This window comes from Haliaeetus albicilla, chromosome 2 (assembly GCF_947461875.1).
Source record: "Haliaeetus albicilla chromosome 2, bHalAlb1.1, whole genome shotgun sequence".
Lineage (NCBI taxonomy): Eukaryota > Metazoa > Chordata > Aves > Accipitriformes > Accipitridae > Haliaeetus > Haliaeetus albicilla.
Genome location: NC_091484.1, coordinates 29,962,461 through 29,983,102, shown reverse-complemented (window position 1 = coordinate 29,983,102; position 20,642 = coordinate 29,962,461). Strand labels below are relative to the sequence as shown.

Genomic DNA, 20,642 nt, shown 5'->3' with positions numbered 1-20,642 from the left:
GCCAGCAAGAAAGCTGGAGAGGCACAAGAAGTTGGCACAGGACACAGCCAGGGCACCTGACCCAAACTGGCCAACAGGGTATTCCATACTATGGGACGTCCCATTTAGTATAGGAACTGAGAAGTGGGGGCGGGGGATCACTGCTCGGGGACTGGCTGGGTGTCGGTCGGCGGGTGGTGAGCAATTGCACTGCACATCATTTGTACATTCCAATCCTTTCATTATTGCTGTTGTCATTTTATTAGTGTTATCATCATCATTATTAGTTTCTTCTTTTCTGTTCTATTAAACTGTTCTTATCTCAACCCATGGGTTTTGTTTTTTTTTCCCGATTTTCTCCCCCATTGTCATGGTTTAACCCCAGCCAGCAACTAAGCACCACGCAGCTGCTCACTCACCCCCCCCATCCAGTGGGATGGGGGAGAAAATCAGGAAAAGAAGTAAAACCCATGGGTTGAGATAAGAACGATTTAATAGAACAGAAAAGAAGAAACTAATAATGATAATGATAACACTAATAAAATGACAACAGTAGTAATAAAAGGATTGGAATGTACAAATGATGCGCAGGGCAATTGCTCACCACCCGCCGACCGACACCCAGCCAGTCCCTGAGCAGCGAATCCCTGCCTCCCACTTCCCAGTTCCTAAACTAGATGGGACGTCACACGGTATGGAATACACTGTTGGCCAGTTTGGGTCAGGTGCCCTGGCTGGGCATGAGAAGCTGAAAAATCCTTGACTATAGTCTAAACACTACTGAGCAACAACTGCAAACATCAGTGTTATCAACATTCTTCACATACTGAACTCAAAACATAGCACTGTACCAGCTACTAGGAAGACAGTTAACTACATCCCAGCTGAAACCGGGAGACCCATCCCACTGGGGCGGGGGGGGAGTGTGAGTGAGTGGCTACATGGTGCTTAGTTGCTGGCTGGGGTTAAACCACACCTGGTTTTAATAACAGCCTATTTATTTCTCTGTTTTTTCCCAAAAGGATCTAACTTTGCAGCTGCCTCCCTACACTATGCAATAGCACCCTGTGAGTCTTCGTGCTGTTTGGAGCTGCTACCGCTGAGAGGACACTCAGGGTTTGCACTTTAATTTTTGGTTGTGCCTTTGGGGGTGAGGAACAGAGGGGTGTGGCAGGTTGACCCTGGCTGGATGCCAGGTGCCCACCAAAGCTGTTCCATCACTCCCCCCTCCTCAGCTGGACAGGGGAGAGAAAATATAACAAAGGGCTCGTGGGTCGAGATAAGGACAGGAGAGCTCACCAATTACTGTCACAGGCAAAACAGACTCAGCTTGGGGAAAATTAACTCAATTTGTTACCAATCAACCAGAGTAGGGTAATGAGAAATAAAACCAAATCTCAGAACACCTTCCCTCCACCCCTCCCTTATTCCCAGGCACAACTTCACTCCCAGATTCTCTGCTTACCCCCTCCCCCAGTGGAGCAGGGGGATTGGGAAAGGGGGTTGGGGTCAGTTCATCACATGTTATTTCTGCTGCTTCATCCTCCTCGGGGGCAGGACTCATCACACTCTTCCCCTGCTCCAGCGTGGGGTCCCTCCCACAGGAGACAGTCCTCTATGAACTTCTCTAATGTGGGCCCTTCCCACGGGCTGCAGTTCTTCGCGAATTGCTCCACATGGGTCCCTTCCACGGGCTGCAGTCCTTCAGGAGCACAGTGCTCCGGCGTGGGTCCCCCGCGGGGTCACAAGTCCTGCCAGAAAACCTGCTCCGTGGGCTCCTCTCTCCACAGATCCGCAGGTCCTGCCAGGAGCCTGCTCCAGCATGGGCTTCCCACGAGGTCACAGCCTCCTTCGGGAACCCACCTGCTCCGGCGTGGGGTCCTCCACAGGCTGTAGGTGGACATCTGCTCCACCGTGGACCTCCATGGGCTGCAGGGGGACAGCCTGCCTCACCGTGGTCTTCACCAGGGGCTGCAGGGGAATCTCTGCTCTGGCGCCTGGAGCATCTCCTCCCCCTCCTTCACTGACCTGGGTGTCTGCAGATTTGTTTCTCTTAGATGCTCTCACTCCTCTCTCTGGCTGCCATTTCTGTCTGTCCCGCAACTTTTTTTCCTTCTTAAAAATGTTATCCCAGAGGCGTTACCACTACCGCTGATTGGCTCGGCCTTGGCCAGCGGCGGGTCCGTCTTAGAGCCAGCTGGTGTTGGCTCTGTTGGACACACAGGGGAAGCTTCCAACAGCTTCTCACAGAAGCCACCCCTGTAACCACCCCCCCAGCTACCAAAACCTTGCCACACAAAGCCAATACAAGGGGGAAACTGCCAAGTGTGTCTCATGATGTCCTCATTTTCTACTGTGAGTGATGCATCATTGGCAGGGGCAGCACAGGCTGCTTCAGTGTCCTGCAGTTCAGGGATATATAATGCTGCTGCAGCAGAAGAGGATAAAATATTAATGCCATGAAGTCAGTGGCCAAACTCTTACCACTTTCAGAGGGGTCAAAATTGACTTCCAGATTCAGCAGTCATCCTTTGTGTCTTACTGTCGACTGGCAGCACAGCCTGCCCCAAGATGAGAGGGGAAAAGTTGAGTCTCTTGTTCTTCTCTTTCCAACTGGTTAAGGGGGCATGGTCCAAGGAGGTGGCTTGCATCAGATCTGCTTCCATGTAGCCCAAAGTTTTGGACACTGACAAGAAAGTTTTGTTTCTGCTACTGCAGGAAAGAGAAGAGCAGAGTGAGAGCTGCTGCTGGAAGGGCAGCCTCGTCGCAGAGCACCAGCCTCTGCTCACCATGGCTTCCAGCAATGGCAACAGCAACAGCCCAGCTCTGCTCTCCTCTCCTTGCCCATCACCACTCATACAGCTGCAGACAAGTGAGTTTGGGAGCTGCCTGCGCAGGGAAGGAAGGAAGGGATGAGCTGTTTGCTTGGCAGAGGACAGGAATGTTGCTGGTGGGAATGAGGGGGAGATGTTTTCTGCAGAAGACACCTGCTTCCACATGAGGAGAGGGAGGGCTCTGGGAGGCAGGGGACACAGAGTTTCCTTGGGGATGGGAGCCACTTCTCTTCCATATGAGTACTGGATGATGATGATGTGGGGGATGTGTGTAGTGTGGGGTATGAACCTCTGTGTTGCCTTGTTCTGTTCCACAGAAAGGCTTCCCAGAGTTGGCTGAAGTGTTTGAGATTAATTCTGCACCAATTTCCATCAAAACTGACACACGCAACAGAAAATGTCTCTTGTTGCTGATAAGATGTGATATGTTTATTAAGATCTACAAGAATTATATCATTATACACACTGTAGTTAATGATTTCTTTGCAGTGACAGCACTCCTGCACTTAGTTGACATCCCTTTCCCCTCCTGTCATATTTAATGACTTTGTCTTCATAGGTCTTTTGCATCCAATATGCAGCAGGCCAAATCCTTCACAAGGCTTTCTGTGATGATCAAATTGCTGTAGTGAATTCATCTGTTATTGGAGATTGGATTTTGTAAATGCTGCTTCCCCCTAGAAGTCTTTGCCATACCTCAAGTTTGCTGTAACACCCCACCAGTCATTTTGAGGATGAGTCTGGCCCCTGTTTTCTTCATCCTTCAGATGGGTCGTTGACATTACTTACGAGGAGTAGCAGAGATAGAGCTGGATTTGTTCAGTCTTAAGAGAAGTCTTAGGTGGGATGTTACTGATGCCTTGAACTACCTAGTGGGAGATTATAGGGAAGAAGGAGGCAGCCTGTTCTCACAGTGCATGATGAAATGACAGCAGGCCGTAGATACAAGTTGCAACAAGGGACATTCTGATTAGACCTCAGGAATATTTTTTTTCTTAAGACAGAAGTCAAATATTAGAACAGGTTGCCGAGAGAGCTTGTGGGATCTCCATCTTTAGAGATACTCAAAGCTGAACTGGACAGGGCCCTGAGTAGCCTGCTCTAAGTTGGTCCCACTTTGAAGGGTCAGATGACTTCAGGAGATCTCTTCCAACATTGATTATTCTATGGCAGTTTGATTACAATCAGTATTCCCACAAGCCCACTTCACTGGAGAAGGCTGTTGACTTTTTAAAGCCCGCTGCTCTAGAAAGCAGCAACCTAAGAAAAACAAAACAATGAATGCTGTAGCTAGCAGTAGCCAAATAGGAAAACAAAGGCAATTTTTAAAAAGAAACATTTTAAAAAAACAACTACACAAACAAACAAACCAACCAACCCCGTGGGTTTATTGAGATACAATAAGCAGTTTCTGCTGGGTCTAATGGATCTCCCGAAAGATACGGAGGAGAAACACTGAGTGTGAATGAGGCTGGATTAACTAAGTGATTGTAGATACTGTAAAAGGAGAAAATTTTTTTTCTTCTCAGCTTTACCCTTTCTATGCGATCATAACTGGAATAATGCTCTGTGGAGTGAAATGTTTTATTAGTAATTCAGCAAGATCAAGGGACATTTGAAGTAGCAGAGATGTTTCTCTGCTTTTTAAATCAGACTATAAATCCCTACAGTCGCCTCATTTCTGCCTAAAGTAGGATCCAAGGGTGAAAGTAAAGGGTCTGTAACTCACTTCTAGAAATAATGGTATTCATAGTGAATTGATATTTGGGGCATTCATTCAGAAGAATGGGCATTGTTCACTGCCTTGCTGCTTCTTTCATGATGTTAAGGGTCATTGACTCGATTCCCTTGTCCAGATGCTTTGACAACAAGACTAATGCATTGAGCCGTTCTTGAAATACAGCTTAGCTGAAGGATATAGTTGTCTCTCTCATGTGTGAGCATTACTTGTCTAAGTACTTGTCCCAACCACATTACATTAGAAGAGTGAGGAGTTTCTGAAGCTCTAATGAAGGCTGCCTGGAAGTAAAAACTGCCTTCTAACACAGTTTCCTGCCTTCCAAAGACATCATGAATGTGTCAGAGTTTAGAGTATTTCCACTATATATGCCCTACATTTTGATCACTCTCATTATTTTGTAGTGCAAAGAGAAAAGGTGTTAGCAGCAATTTTTTAGTTCTCCATACAAACAAAACATTTTCTTGAAAAGTTTGAATTTGGAGTCTACAGGGGCAAATTTTATGCAGAACTACAGGATTCAAACAGCGCCCAATGGGCCTGTCTCACCTGTTAATGGCAAACCTCCCAGTTATTTCAGTGGGTTGTAGGGTCTTGCTTAGCTGCTCCTGAGAGGATAATATTTACAAGCAGTTCTTGCTGTCCGAGTGCTTAAGTGCATTAATACTCTGTGTACGGACCTGTCAGGTTTACAGGTCCAATCCTGTCCTGCATTAGGCAGCTGCCTGATGTAAATCTGGTCATAAACCCAGATTTTCTTAGAGGTTGTTCGCTGGATGATGGTAACTCTGGGAAGCACAACGCTGTTTAGCAACTGCAAGGCGCCTTCTTCCCTGCTAACTCAACCAGAGTTTGTTTTGCACATTGGGGCTACTATGTGCAAAACTATGTGTAAACTACTATCATCCTTTGGGCCGCTTTGAACTTGCTGAGAGACTTGTTAGCGCTCAAAGGGTCACCACCATCAAATAGCATGCAGCCTCAGAGCCAATGTGTGAGCAGTTGGTGAGATATGCTGCAGAAAGCAGTCCTCCCAGAAGTTTGCTACACATAAAGAAAAAATGGCTGCTGCTTACATGTAGTCCAGCCACTGACGCAGAAAGCAACCCAAAGCCTATCTACATGCATGTGTGATTATGTTTAAGTATCTGAAAATCTAAGAGTTTATTTAAATGAAGTTTCAAAGTGTGAAGGAAGATCAGAATCTCTAATCAAAGCTTTTCCTCTGCTGCCAGAGGATAGCTGAAATTTATTAGGCAGAACTGTTGAAACAATTAAAAAGCTGAATCTAATAAAATTTTGGAAGAAAAAGATACTGGACTCTGGGGGACATACTGATTTGTTGCCTCAATCCTCGATTTTGTTTTAATTGGAAGTGGTTGCTCTTAACATCCCTATTCTAGCTTCTGGTTATGCTGAAATAGCATTCTACCCACATAGGGTAGGTTGGGGAGTAAGAAATATTTTCATGCCAACGTGGAGACCTCATACATTTAGTATGTACTGTCATTGAATGTTCTCTTGTTGTAAGCTTGTTGATGCCTTCTAAGGGACTTTACGGATGATACTAAGCAGCAATTTTTTCTGGTGATTTAGTTTGGCTGCCAGGGTTTGTTATCTAGAATCTGCTGAAAGAATTCATAACATTTTCAATGGGAAGAAAATTATTTACTCACTTCCTTGCTACCTTTCTTAAGAGTTTCTAGGAGAGAAGTTTTTAGAATGAGAAACTTCTGTCTCCTGGGACTAAATGAAGTAATCAATAAACACTGCTACAAGATGAGGCAAAAGGAGCTTTCTGCAGACAGAGAGCAATTGCCATATGCCCGCAAAAGGCAAATTCTCCCCTTAATTAGGGAATGGCATTGAGAAGGTGGTGTGTTACAAGGCTAGAATGGCACTGACCGTGACACGTGGGGAAGACTCTGCATGTGTGTGGTCACAGTCCTTCAGGGATGTGAGCTGGCTGCAGGGCGCCCAGCAGGGAGTTAGGCTGCTGCCGGAGAAACTGGCTGCTCTCTGGAAGCACCTGATAGAAAAATACTATGGTGCCAGCACAGTGGCTTAACGAGCTAACAGGATAAGTGGAGTATATTGCATTCAAGAGCTGGATAATTCTGTTAACAGAGTGAGGGTTGTAGCTGAAGCACTGCCACTAATTAGGGCCAGATTTTCAAAGTGGTGCCTGGGATTATAGCCATAATTCTGTCAGTGACAGTCATGGAGCTCAGGTCTCCATTTGATCCTTTCACAGTTCGCCCCTTCCATCCCAGTGCACCCTGTGTTTCCAAGGTGTGGAAGAAGTCAAGTGATGGAGAGAAAGGAAGCACTTAGTTTGTGTTTATTTAGTCAATTTTTTCCCAAAACTGTTTCTTTTTAAATTTAGCGCTTGGGAGGAAATGGGAGTATTCACCCATTTGCAGATCTGCTGAGAAATTCCCTCTCTAAAGAGGACGGTAGAATATGAAGCGTGAACTTGGGATGATGTCTTATATTCTTTTACTGTGGAAAGATGCTTCACTGCTGAGCTGTGGAAAATGTAAACCTTTTTCTGCTTGCTTAGAGAGTTGTCCTAATGTTAAGGGTTCAGTGAAATCAAGAGGGCAACAGTAAAAGCCAACAGAACTAGGTTAGAGGGGAATAATTTTTTGAGGAACTCTTCTTGACACCTGTGCCATGTACACAAAGGTCTGTTCAAACAGTAGCTCCAAGCTGATTTAAACTGATACCAGGAAAGCTGTGCAGAGTGGAAACTGGTAGTCTGCCCTGGCGTTGTGCTGGGGAATTTTGGACCTGTCTTACATCTCAGATGAACTAAGGGATACAAACAGATGGAGGGAGATGGGACAAAGCATCTGCTGCTTCTTTTGCTCCTGACCATTGAATTCACACTATTAACCTTATTTACGTTGCTTTAAATCTGCAGGCAAGTTTAGTGCTCTTGAAAAGCAGAGAACAGAGAACTGGAGCTTGAAGCAAGCATAGTGCAGGTAGTTACTGGACAGCCTGTCTTTTCCCCCAGCTCTGCAACACCACATCTTTATCTCTGACACATCTACCAATACTTCTGTTTGCTGATACACAATTTGGGACTGACTTGAGGCTATTTTTCACTTGTGATTTGGATCAAGCACAGGTAACAGCCTTCCCTTTTTGCAATGCTCTCGCCTACTGCTTTTCAATCTCAGAGCCGGTGTATACAAACAGAAAATACTTTGCTGCTTTACTTTCATAGTTTCTAGTTTTCTTTCATTGTAGACTTACATCTTCCATGCAGGTTTGGATAGTACTGCTTGGAAGCGTGAGCCCTTTTGATATGTTCTTAGATCTGCTTTTTTAAAGAGAAGCTGTTGTGAATAGGTAGTATGGTCCAAGCTAGAGCTTTGCCAGTTTACAATACCTGACTATTTAATCTGCATTAAATATTACTGTAGTTACAATCTGTGCTGTCAGTGTAAAATATTGTAGGTTTTAATTAGCACCTTTTAAAATTGGAACTTGATTGGATTGAGCATTAGGTCATGTCCATGATATTCACCATATAAAGTCAATAAATACAAACAGGTAGTGCAGCACTGTTTTTAATATCACTGCAGTTTCCTCTGTTTTAAATATAAGAAATATTGGCCTGTGTGAGATAATTTATATCAGTTAGGAGCATTAAATGTTACCATTCTTTTGCAGCAGAAGCTACTGATACAGAAGTGCTTTGGCTGTCAGTGAAGAGTAAGATTTCTTAAACCAGGTGTTTCTTTTACTTGTGGGAAAAGAAAATTTGCTTAGCTTTGTTGAATCTCTTTGTGTGGTTGCAGGGGCCAAAAATGCCCTTCTGGAGAGGAAAGTGTGTTACAGAACATTAAGACTAAGGCTTAACAGTATTTTTCTGTGCTGTGTGTGGGAAAAGGACTAAGTGCTTGTATTTGTCAGCTGTGCATGTCTAGTTGTGGTAGAAGCATGTAATAAAATCCTATTAATCCTGTTTTGTATCAGCAGGACTTTTAAAATAATTAAGTTGCACAATATACAAACACGCTAAAAGGGACTTAGTGGTGCAAAGCATGCTTTACCAGCATGCTGCACTAGTACTGGTGACTGTGGTGCCCAAAAGCAGATTTTCTAGTACAGCACCAGGCAAACACAGTTACAGCTTCTTCCAGACCTGCATTCACCCTGTATGTGTCTCCAAAAGTATTTGCCTCATCGTAAGCTAGAGGTACAGGGAGGCTGAACAGGGGCACCCAAGGTGTGACCTGTAAGCCACTTTAATTTCAGGAGCAAGAGTGCTGTCCTTGTTACTCTTCCATGTATCTAGGTAGACTGGTGAAGTGTAAGGTATTTTAGGAGACATTTTTAATTAGCTGTTAGAGTCTCTGTTTCTTAGCTTCTGCTTAGACAAATTTTTAGTGTTGCACTTGGAATTTTGCCTCAGCAAGAGCTGATGGACTGTAGTACTCTGGGATTTCTCAATATTTTTTTTTTCTTTTTTTTCATAACACATACCATGGTTAAAGAGGGAGGGAGTCTCAAGGGCTCCATTTGCTAGTGTGAAGCCTGCCTCCTTTCTTATTCAGAGTCACATAACTTCCCTCCAGCATTTGCAAGAACTACTCACAAGGAAAAGTGATACTAGGACAAGACTGTATTATGTTTAGCTTTCAGTCATCTCCTTCTGTCTTTTTTCTCTCTGCTGAAAAAGTAAAAAGTGCTACCGAACGTGGATCTTTTCCTGAGCTCAGCAAGTCCCGAGAGGCTTGGATCTGGCCTCAGGTACCTCCCCATGTTTCACAGATAGCCATCACAGGCTCTGGTGGTTGCCTTTTGCCATGCTTCAGAGGTTGGGAAACTCTGTAGCAGACCAGAACATTTTACAGTGTGTATTTACTGGAGAATGTTTTAAAGGAAGTACTGATATTTCTCCAAGTGCTTGAGTGCATGCACTCCCATCAGTGGCAACGACACCAGCTCCAATTACAAGCAAGGAAAGTGAAAGCAGGTTTGAATCTGGTTCAGGAAGCCTTCAGTTTTCTGAGAGATTCAGCTAGGCTTGAAATTGCAGCTCACGTCCCATCTCTTTGTGTCTAGATATGACAGAGTTATGTAATAAAACTATATTCATCCTGTTTTGTATCAGCAAGACTTGTAAAATAATTAGGCTGGGCTGCACAATGTGCAAACATGACATTATAAACTAAAAATATTAAACTAATTCAGACTGAGTTCTCACTTCAAGGGCATAAAAGAGCACCAAAGTTATTGAGGGAAAATCACAATTGTTCCTTCCCATACCAAGGACTTCAAGTCCATAGGATGTCAAGTGACAAGATGAATGTTGTCCTCCTGTCAACTAACTATGTTTTAAGTGGCAGTTGAGAAGATGGAGCGGGTTTTTACCTCCCAATGACTAAATTCAAGGTTTACTTACAGTGACAAAACTCCCAATGTAATTATATTGTCTGGATCAGTCTGGATTTCTTTCATGATAAATAGCAAGCAGGAAGAGTACGACCCATGCATTTCTCCATCCCAGGCCTCAAGACACTATGAATCCCAGTTGGTGTGGTGGCTGGTGAGCATTGATGACCACGCGCCCTCCTTTGCTCTGCCCTGCATCAAGTGTTCTTAGCCTTGTCCTCGCTACTGGGGACAGCTTGGTATTGTATTAGAAAACGGTGAATCTGAACTGCAGCAAATAGAATTTTTTATTTCCAGAAGATCAGACTTAATGTCGGGAGACTTTTCTCCCTTCCTTCCCTGCTGTTCCTTCTGACTCCTTGAAATGCCAATATTAAAGTATAATCACTTTCCTAGCCTTCCTAATATCCTTCCCTGGGTATGTCCATGCATAATCACACCTTCCTTTGAGAGAGGACATCTACCTGCTTTTGAGTCCCCTCTGGAATGTGCCCTGCCATGCTTGAGGACCCGTTTTGTGGGTGAGAAGGTGCAGCGTACGTGTGGGGAGAGTGGCAGGCCAGTACCACCAGACCACTGGAGGACGAGGAGCACAGGTTTGGGATGGTAGAGCTATACACGAGGCGTTTGGCTTGGTGTATGAAGTCTTTAATGGTGCATCCCAGGTCTCAGCCCAAACATAAGTGCCTCTCTCCCTCAGCCTTTCTGCCCTGCATTCCCTTTCTTAGCTGCCTGGACAGGAAGAAAATCAGAAGAGCTTCAAAAAAGTGTTGTGGTGTGTTTCAGATTACTAAGGTTACATGCTAGATATTATCAAAATGCCTAGCGTTTTGATGCAGTGTTGCATCTCAGTTACGCTGGGATAAACTGTGGAGTATATAATTCGCTTATGCAGCAGGGCTGTTTTTTATATCCCATGATTGTGTGACTGAGGGGTGAGCACTTGACAGGACGGTGTGACATACCGCTGCTTCACAGAATAGATGGATTCTTTAGGAGCAAATAAATTTTTGTTGTTGTTGTTTCACTTATGGGGCTGGATGTGTTACTACTCTCTTTGTGTAATGCCAAGCTTTGCCAGTGCAGGTTTGGCCATGCTGGGGATGCATGGGTATATCAGAATTTGTGACAATACCCTAGTATAACTGCCTCGATACAATTTCACTAATATAGATACAGCCCCAAAAGGATCATTTAACAGCAACGTATTTTTAAGTTTTGAACAGGCTGGTATTTGCAGGACCCCATCAGATCCACCCCCAGTCTGTTCAAAGCATAGACTGTTTAACTATTCATACTAATTTCATGGCAGATCTAAAAACCCCAGAGAAATGTTTAAGGACTGGAAAAAAGCACGTTTTGCAAATGTGCACATATCTAGGTCAGTTGGCTCAGTTACTGTCCTGGATAAAATCATGAAAAGACCATAAGTAGTAAGCATTAAAGGATAATGTGTAATAAATGTCAGGCAGTGATGTAGTATGAAAAATACATCTTGACAAGGAAATGTCATTGTTTCTTGGTGGGATCACAACTTTGGCTGGTAAAGGTTACTGAGTTCTCGTCATAAAATTCTCATAGTCACATATACTGATTTAAACGTGTGTCTATCCAGAAATCGGTGGTGACTTCAATAAATGTATTGAAACCTCTTTAGCTGAGAAGGCTGAAAGTGAAATTGCAACTAATTAGCTGTGATCCAGTAGGGATGTTTCTACCGGAATTTGCTCATAGTTCCACTCTACTCCGTACCCTTTTTCCCATTTAAATAGTCTATAAGTCCAACAGAGCCCATTTTTTTTTATAATGGTGTCTAAATTCAAACTGTATATTTATGATCTAGGCCTCATCTGTCTCTTGACCTGCCAGCTGTGCTTGTTGTTAATCCCTGCTAGCTGGGCTGCAGTGCCCACTTGCCCAGGTTTTGCACTCTCTGGGGGCAAAGAGCAGCTTGTTTTCTAAGTTAAGCTTGAATACACAATATTTAATATACTGAACAGTGAGTCATAGCTGAGTGGGCCTTCAGTTACTGCTTCCTGGCAGAAATTGGAACTTCACTGCATAAATGCTCTTTTTTCTTTTTTGCCTGAAAGCTGAACGGCAAGAATGGTGAGGAGCTGTGGCTTCCCGGGAGCACAGTAGCACTTGCTTTGATTCCAGAGTCGGTGGGAGGTAGTAATAGTAGCACCACCTCCCTGTTGAACCTTGACCCTGACTCCCGATGGCATCTCCTCTGCTCTGTTCAGGGAAGCAGTGGTGAAAACTGTTGATGGTGGGCTCCTGCTGATGCCCCAGGCACTGGCTCGAAGGTGTTCTTGCTTCCCAGTTCTGATCATGGCCAGAAGGTAGCCTGGGTCCTAATTTGCACAACAGCAGCCCCCCAAGAAACTTGCTGAACCAAAGACTGGCATTAAAACCTAGTCTGTGGAGTACAAAGGGTCATCTATTGACTTTTACTTTTTTTATTTTTTTTTTTTTCTAAATCATCCTCAATGCTTCTTATCATAATTCACAGTTGTTTTTTGCACAGGGTATTAGTAAGCTCTCGGAAGTCTTTCTCACACGTATGCAATAAACTTCCTGGAACAAGATTTTCTACACTAGTAATAAGATGTTATAAAGACAGAAGTTGGTTTTAGAGGTGAGAGCCACATCCCCATCTTTATGTGCTACTTTTGTCTCCTGTTTAATAAGCAGTTCATTTTTGGGTGAGGATCTGCTGTATTAAAATTACAGCAGTATTTTTGTATCATTCTGTTTTCTTAAGGAAAAGCGTCCAGGAGGGGATGACTTAAGCCACTAGTGGTTAAATTATTACCTGGATAAAAACATTGTTTTGATTAATGGTCATCTAATTGATTCTTATTTTTACAACTAAGAATCTGTAAAAAAGACAGTTATCAAGCAATTTGTCTGTTCAAGAGTTATTGGAGACTACTCTCTCTCACCATTATTTTTTTTCCAGCAGATTTTTAAAAGCATCACCAATGAAGATTCAATCCAGGGACAAGGAAGTCGGAGGCTGATAAGTTTTTCATTATCAGGTAAGTCATTGCTGATGTGAAAGTTTTAAAGCCAGAGAGTGGGAAATTGAAGTTACTAAAACCTTTCATATGCATGTACATGTATGTATATGTACGTATGTATATATTTATGCATGGGGTTTTGCCTGTTGCTCTGGAAGTGACATTGAGACAGAGAATTCATATCTGTGATTATTGCCACACTTTCTTCCTTCAGTGAGAGTTATGTGCTCAAGTATCTTGTTCAAGTAGAGTTTTGGGGCCATGTTAGGTTTTCCTGTTTACTATTAAATGTGGTGCTATGTATGTAGGTCAGGGAAAGCAAGATCAAAGGCATGCACTTTACTTACAGAGCAAAATGTGATTTGTGGTAGTCCTCTGCTTCTTGGAGAGCACATTCCACAGTCTTGGTCTGGACCTGAGGCAGATCCATGGGCCATGGTGCACAATCTTGTCTGTATTGCTCAACAGTGACTCTCAAACTTCTTGAGCCAGAAGACTGCTCTCACTCCTCTAAATTTTCTGAAGAATGTTCAGCCTCATTTCTTGGCATGTTACTGCAGGTTTTAAAGGCTTAATATGTTTCCATGAAGCAGCTATGGACCATTTGATCTGGCTTTGGTAAAAACAATCTGTAAATCACTTCTGTAGAAAAAATCAGTTTGTCAAAAGAGAGTAGTTGTGAGCAACGTTCTCATCTTGGAGTTTTATGCTTGCTACTTGGTTTCCATGTTTTTTAGCTCCTGGAAGACAAAGATGCTGAACTTCACTCAGGAATTCTTTGAGGAAGTAGTACAAAGAAAAAAGAGTTACCCTTGTTCAAAATTTTTACAAGTGTAGGCCTTTCTGTATAAAGTCCTACACTCAGACAAGCAGTGCGTTACATGAGTGGTTTGGTCATATGATTGATTTCAAGCTTCCCTCTAAGGTGTGTTAGAGTCAACTAGGATTTCCATATCTTTTTAATGTTAAGCATGCATGTCAGTGTTTTTCCAAATTAGGTAGCCAGTGTTGCTCTTGAGAGGTTATATGTGCTATACGGTAGGTTAGACTGATATTAGATGGGGCCATTCTAGCACATCACTTACTTTTGCTGGGTTGGACACTGGGCACCCACCCAGTCACATTAATTTGATAAAACCACAGGTTTAGCTCAGAAATAAAAAAGTAGAGTTAATATTTTTTTATGTTCTTAAATAATCTTACATAGAAAATGTTACCCAGAATTGGTAACATTTTTTCATTCTCTCAGATTCTTTGGCCTAGTAGACCGAGAGATGTCAAAAGTAATAATTTCTGAGACTGTGAAATAATGTTGTCTCAGTGGGCCCTTTTATAAGCTAAACTATCTAATTTACATCTTGATTCAAAGTATTCGAAGACCATACCTTGTAATACATTTGGGATATCTTATTCTAGTGGTTCACAAGCAATTCAATTACATTTATATCACATGCATATCAACCGCATCATCACAGCCAGGTATTTGAAAGGCTTTGAGCTCACAATTATTTTATAAAAAATTTTTGGTATCAAAATAGCTCAGTTTCGGTCTTTCTGAAATTAACAGATTAACGCATCACAAGGATTTATTTATTACCATCTTACTTGGTCAACAACAATAACAAATGTTATTTCAAAGTAAAACTATTGCTATTCCTATATCTGTTATGCTAGCTAATAAAATGCAAATCAAGCTAGGCCTTCCAGAGGCATCGGAAGGAACTGGGATTCTTTTCTGTTTGCACTAGTATCACAGCAATAGCCTCTGTATTGTCATGAGTCCTTTCAGTTCATATAGACTTTTCCTTTTCAATATCTATATTTTGGGATAATGTCACCTTCAATGTCACTACTTAAAAGTTAGGTTTCCAAATTATGGTTGATTTAATTGCAATTAAAAACCAAAAAAAGTGTAAGAACATTAGTCTGACTGGGGACCATTGCATTAGGTGCTGTAGTAACACAAGAGCCCTTGTGCCCTAAGCAGTTTATCATCTAAAGAATGTGAGAAGAGGTATACCTTCTACCATATCAATTTTTAAAAAGAAAAAATTATTAAAATGGGGGAGAAAAATCTTGAAGTAGGCCAAATCCCAAGAAATGCTGAACGACATCAGTCCATTTCAGCTGACTTGTATTGCTTGCTCTACTGCCTAGACAGTCCAGCGAGACCCTGTGTTAAAATGAACTGTGCAGAAACAGTTTCTTTCTAGAATTTGGTGACAAAGTGCTTTATTCTTTCTGTAGTTTTATTGAGTATTTGCTTGGACAAAATCCAAGTGGTTTCACTGGAAGTTTTGCCTGAGGAAAGATTTCTGAATCTGAATAAAAGTGTCAAACAAAGAAAAAAGTATAAACTGATGCTTCAAGGCAAAAGGAGATTGCTAACTTCCTGAGAAGAGAAATAGCTGAGAGTTTGCATTACATCAGTAGGAGGTTTGTTTTCTTTGTGTTTGCTTCTTTGGAGACTGGAAGTTGGTTCTGTTGAAGGTTAGTTCAGATTAATAGGTTTATTAGCAACACTTATCTCAAAGAAGATAATTTCCCATGATTAAGCTTTTTAATCGTTCATATGATGATGGTATTATTATAGCTTTCATTATTTAAAATACTGAGAGAAATATTGCAAAAATAATTTAGCTAGATTAAATACAGTCGTTAAGGAAAGCTATGTACTCACTTTGCATTTACGTTCCAACATGGACTTTTCTGCTGTTACCAGTGAATGTCACACTTCTGATAAGGCGGCTGAAAGTGTCAGAGCTCTCTCATATGAAGTACAGAAAGAAGAAATGTGCTAAGCTTCCCAAGATGTACCAGCCATTTAACTGAAGGTTCACGGTTTAGCAGCAGTATAACTCATTAGCTGAAAGCCCTTGAAACCATTCTGTTGGCGGGTATATTTAGGAAGTGTTATCATGAGGTTTGCATGATATGCCTCCTAGCTATATGTTGCATCAAATAACTTTTTTCAAGCTTTAGTATTTCACATATCTCATGTGCTTGCACGCTCTTTATTTATAAGTGTTCTTGTGGAACAAATGGTGTGAAATGCTTGATCAGAATGCAGATGTATAATATACTTTATCTTCCAACCATTTTTTGAAATCCTAGTGACTGACTTTATAACAGGAGTTCTATCCACTAAATTTTGTTTATTTAATACTGCTATAAATCTGCCTCTTCTTCTGCCCTCTCCAACTCAAGCTAGCTTGCCCGGATGTATTCTTTGTAAACCTGAGTTATTAATCACTTGACTTTTTCTTACCCGTCAGAGCTTGTGCAAAGGTGAGGTGACTTTCTACCACCTCCAGTACACCTGTGCCTACCAAGTACTGCAGTGCTCTAGAGTAACAGTTTTAAAGGCGTCAAAAGGCTTGAACTCAACTACTTTATTATCCTATATAACACAGGCCACTTTGCTTCATGGTGTGGAGCTTTGTGTGAGTTTGGCTCAGACTTATCTTACAGACAGGTGTGTAGTCTGGATCTGAGGATACCAAGAGATGGTACTTTGCTCCAGTAGTTAATCACCCGCAGTGGTAAAAACTCCCCCTTGCTTCCCCCCTTCATGTTACCTGTTCAGATTTTTTCTGGGTTTTCCTTGACAAAGACAATTAAAAAGGCAGCCTGTCTTTCAGCCATTTTTCAATAATTAATTTCTCTATTCCTTTTCATTTATTAATAGACCTATTTTCTTCCTGATACATCTGCTGCCCATTTCTTACACAAAGGAGAATCCCTTTCATTTTCCCCTGTAGCATTTCCAGCTAGAAAAATCACTTTCTCCTCTTTTCCACTGTCTTTACTATTTTGCCTGGGAGCCTCACATGACAGAAATGTTTTGGCTTATCTGTTCCACTTAGTCTTTTTTTCAAAAAATCTCAGATCTTTAAACACCTCCTTGTGCAACTACCCCAGCCAATGATTTCTTTCTTACATTCTTTTTTTAAAGGAAAATGGAGTCTTGTCTATAGAGCTGTAGGTTTCTGAGAGCAGAAAGAACCACTTTAGTTACCTGATTTAACCTCTTGCATATCACCAGTTGCACAACCTCATTCACAAGCTGATCAAGCCAGTAATCTATTGTACATTATGTAGTATCTTTCTCAATTCCCCTGCATTATTTTGGTGTGTTGGATTTTAAAGCTTCCTATCACTGCATATTACTGTTTGATTTCTAAAATCTCTTGATATTTGTTTCATGAAATCTAATACCAGATGCAGCACTTCTGTGAATCTGTGCTCACTTTCCTTACAATAAGTTTTAGTATCATATACTGCTGCATGAATCAAATTGGCATTTCCAAACGAATGCAATATTGCTGGGCTCTTGCTGTTGAAAGGTTATTACACTGCTAGTAGCTAAAATAATTTCTATTCCTTTAAAAGCACATAGCTGAGAGGCAGTACTTACGTGCCTTCTGTTGAATCTTCAGCAAGCAGAGTTTTGTTGTTCCTTCCTTTGAAGCCACCACTATGTCTCAGGTAGCTCAGCTCAGTATGTGAGCTGCTGCCGCCTAAGATAGGTCCTACTTGTTCTGATCAAGCTCTGCAAAGTGCAGTCTACAAAAGAAGCACTGACATATTAGCACCCTGGCAATTACCTTACCTCATTGGTACTCAACCCAAATACCAGTCCTGTTCCAGAACATTTTTTCCATGTCAGAACCTGAGCTGACGGCTCTTTGGGAATTTACAAAGGAAAACTGAAGGGAAATGCTGGAGCTGTCCATTGACATCCTAATTAGCAACTCTCTTGTTGTGATGGATCATGGAGATGGTTTATTGTGCCTTGATACATGAACTATCAGGATCTCAGTAAGATGACAGTATTTTTACTTTCTGCCATTAATGAGCGGATCAGAGACAATATATTCCATTTTGGTATTCATCAAGCTAAATCACAGTCTGAATTGACTGTGGTCTTTCCAGTGACCCTTTGGTCTTTCCAGTGTCCTGGTAACTTTGCAGTACTTCAGTAGTTATGCTTTTAGATATGTTCTGGGCAAGTTTGGCCTAACTCAAGATGTCTTCATCTTCTCGGAGGATCAGGTGGCTCATGAGGAATATGTATCATTTCCTGGCTCTGAGAACATGGGGCTAGTATGCTAAATAAGAAAAATGTGAATTCAGTGAGTTGGCCACAGCATTTCTGGGACTTAATGATCTCTCCCACAAGTGTCAGTATAGCTAGCTGCAAGACATCTGTTGTCATCAGTTGGATGGTGCTTGGAAACACGAAGGGCATTCAGTACCTGTTGTCCTCTGTTGGAAGGAATTTGCCAACTGTATTAGAATATCAGTATCAGTTTCTCAAAACTAATAGCTCTGCTACTCATTAGTCTTTGACCCTTCTGCTGGTTTGTAGACTATGTCTACTTCAGTGAAGTAAAATATGCACCATCAAGAGACTAGGTGGACTCAGTCTTCTTGAGACACATTTATAAACTGCACAGAATAGCCTTGTGTATTATTTCTAGGAAATTTCTTCTGCTGCTGTTGGCAAAACCTTCTCATCCCTTGAGGAGAACAGCTTCTAACTTCTTTAACTTACTACTGACAGATTGATGACCAGACTAAATGTAATTAATTTAGAAAACAGACTGCTTCAGACTCCGGTTCTTGCTCTGATTCTCCATCCTTTTCTGTCATGTTCCTACATAGAGCATGGGTCTGGACCAGTACCTCACTATGTCTGCAGGGAACTGAAATACCAACTTTAAGATAGTTTTGCTGATCAGAGAATCTCTTTGCTGAGCATGACAAAATGTGACTTACACACCCAAATCATACCTCTCCCCTGACCAGATGTGTTCGAGCTCTGTCTGTTGGAATTGATATCCCCACCTGGTTCCATGTTTTGCCAATAAGTACACGCTAGTTTCCAGATTGCCACAAAAATAGAGTCTCCATCACTATCCAGTCATCAGTGCCCCAAAGTTTGTGATGCCGCATGGAAGATGGATTTGCAGAATGATCCTTTACAAGGCAGATGGGGAAGTCCATGGCTCACCTTCGGGACAGAGGCTATGCGCATGCAAGTGACCTAGAGCAAAGCTTCCTTAGGTCTCATTGACACCCAGAGATCAGCATGTATGTAAGGGAAGCCCTGAAGTTAGAACAAATTCATAATTCACTTGGGGGAATGTGGCAGGTTGACCCTGGCTGAACACCAGGTGTCCACCAAAGCCATTCTATCACTCCCCCCTCCTCAGCTGGGCAGGGGAGAGAAAATATGACAAAGGGCTCGTCAGTCAAGATAAGGACAGGAGAGATCACTCACCAATTACCATGATGTGCAAAACAGACTCAGCTTGGGGAAAATTAACTCAATTTATTACCAATCAACCAGAGTTGGGTAATGAGAAATAAAACCAAATCTCAGAACACCTTCCCTCCACCCCTCCCTTATTCCCAGGCACAACTTCACTCCCAGATTCTCTGCTTACCCCCTCCCCCAGTGGAGCAGGGGGATTGGGAAAGGGGGTTGGGGTCAGTTCATCACATGTTATTTCTGCTGCTTCATCCTCCTCGGGGGCAGGACTCATCACACTCTTCCCCTGCTCCAGCGTGGGGTCCCTCCCACAGGAGACAGTCCTCTATGAACTTCTCTAACGTGGGCCCTTCCCACGGGCTGCAGTTCTTCACGAATTGCTCCACATGGGTCCCTTCCACGGGCTGCAGTCCTTCAGGAGCACACTGCTCCAGCGTGGGTCCCCCGCGGGGTCACAAGTCCTGCCAGAAAACCTGCTCCGTGGGCTCCTCTCTCCACAGATCCGCAGGTCCTGCCAGGAGCCTGCTCCAGCATGGGCTTCCCACGAGGTCACAGCCTCCTTCGGGAACCCACCTGCTCTGGCGTGGGGTCCTCCACAGGCTGCAGGTGGACATCTGCTCCACCGTGGACCTCCATGGGCTGCAGGGGGACAGCCTGCCTCACCATGGTCTTCACCAGGGGCTGCAGGGGAATCTCTGCTCTGGCGCCTGGAGCATCTCCTCCCCCTCCTTCACTGACCTGGGTGTCTGCAGATTTGTTTCTCTTAGATGCTCTCACTCCTCTCTCTGGCTGCCATTTCTGTCTGTCCCGCAACTTTTTTTCCTTCTTAAAAATGTTATCCCAGAGGCGTTACCACTACCGCTGATTGGCTCGGCCTTGGCCAGCGGCGGGTCCGTCTTAGAGCCAGCTGGTGTTGGCTCTGTTGGACACACAGGGGAAGCTTCCAGCAGCTTCTCACAGAAGCCACCCCTGTAACCACCCCCCCAGCTACCAAAACCTTGCCACACAAACCCAATACAGGGAAGCAGCAGGCAGCAGTTAGTATAAGCCATTTTTCTGCAATGAAGTGAGCCTAGCTGGATTAGGATGCATGCACTTACAATTACTGAAAATCTGCAGCAGTGAAAGAGTCTGTGGTAGCTGTGTCTCCACCTGGATTCTTTCCTTCCATCATCTTTCATGAGACATGGCCTGACATTATTAAACTGTTAGATGTATATAACCTCTTTCATGCTAAAGTTGATTTATGAGTAAATGGGAAACTGACATATGGTATATTAATAATTTCTTCTAAGAGACTGGATGAAAATACACCTTTGCAGAGCATACATGAGTTACCTTGGTAGCATTTCCTCATATGCCTCCAAGAAATACAG

General features: G+C 42.8%; 1 protein-coding gene across 7 annotated transcripts in view; it reads left to right on the top strand.

Moving 5' to 3' along the window:
- The window catches only part of HECW1 (HECT, C2 and WW domain containing E3 ubiquitin protein ligase 1), a 359,806-nt gene that overhangs the window by 238,944 nt on the left and 100,220 nt on the right, over nucleotides 1-20,642 (top strand). For 5 of the 7 annotated variants that reach the window (XM_069812200.1, XM_069812227.1, XM_069812208.1 and 2 more), the window contains one exon: nucleotides 12,929-13,007. In XM_069812200.1, the coding sequence (XP_069668301.1) occupies nucleotides 12,929-13,007 (79 nt within the window). The remainder of the gene's footprint in view (nucleotides 1-12,928; nucleotides 13,008-20,642) is intronic. The other 2 variants (XM_069812217.1, XM_069812185.1) reach the window with 1 other exon arrangement.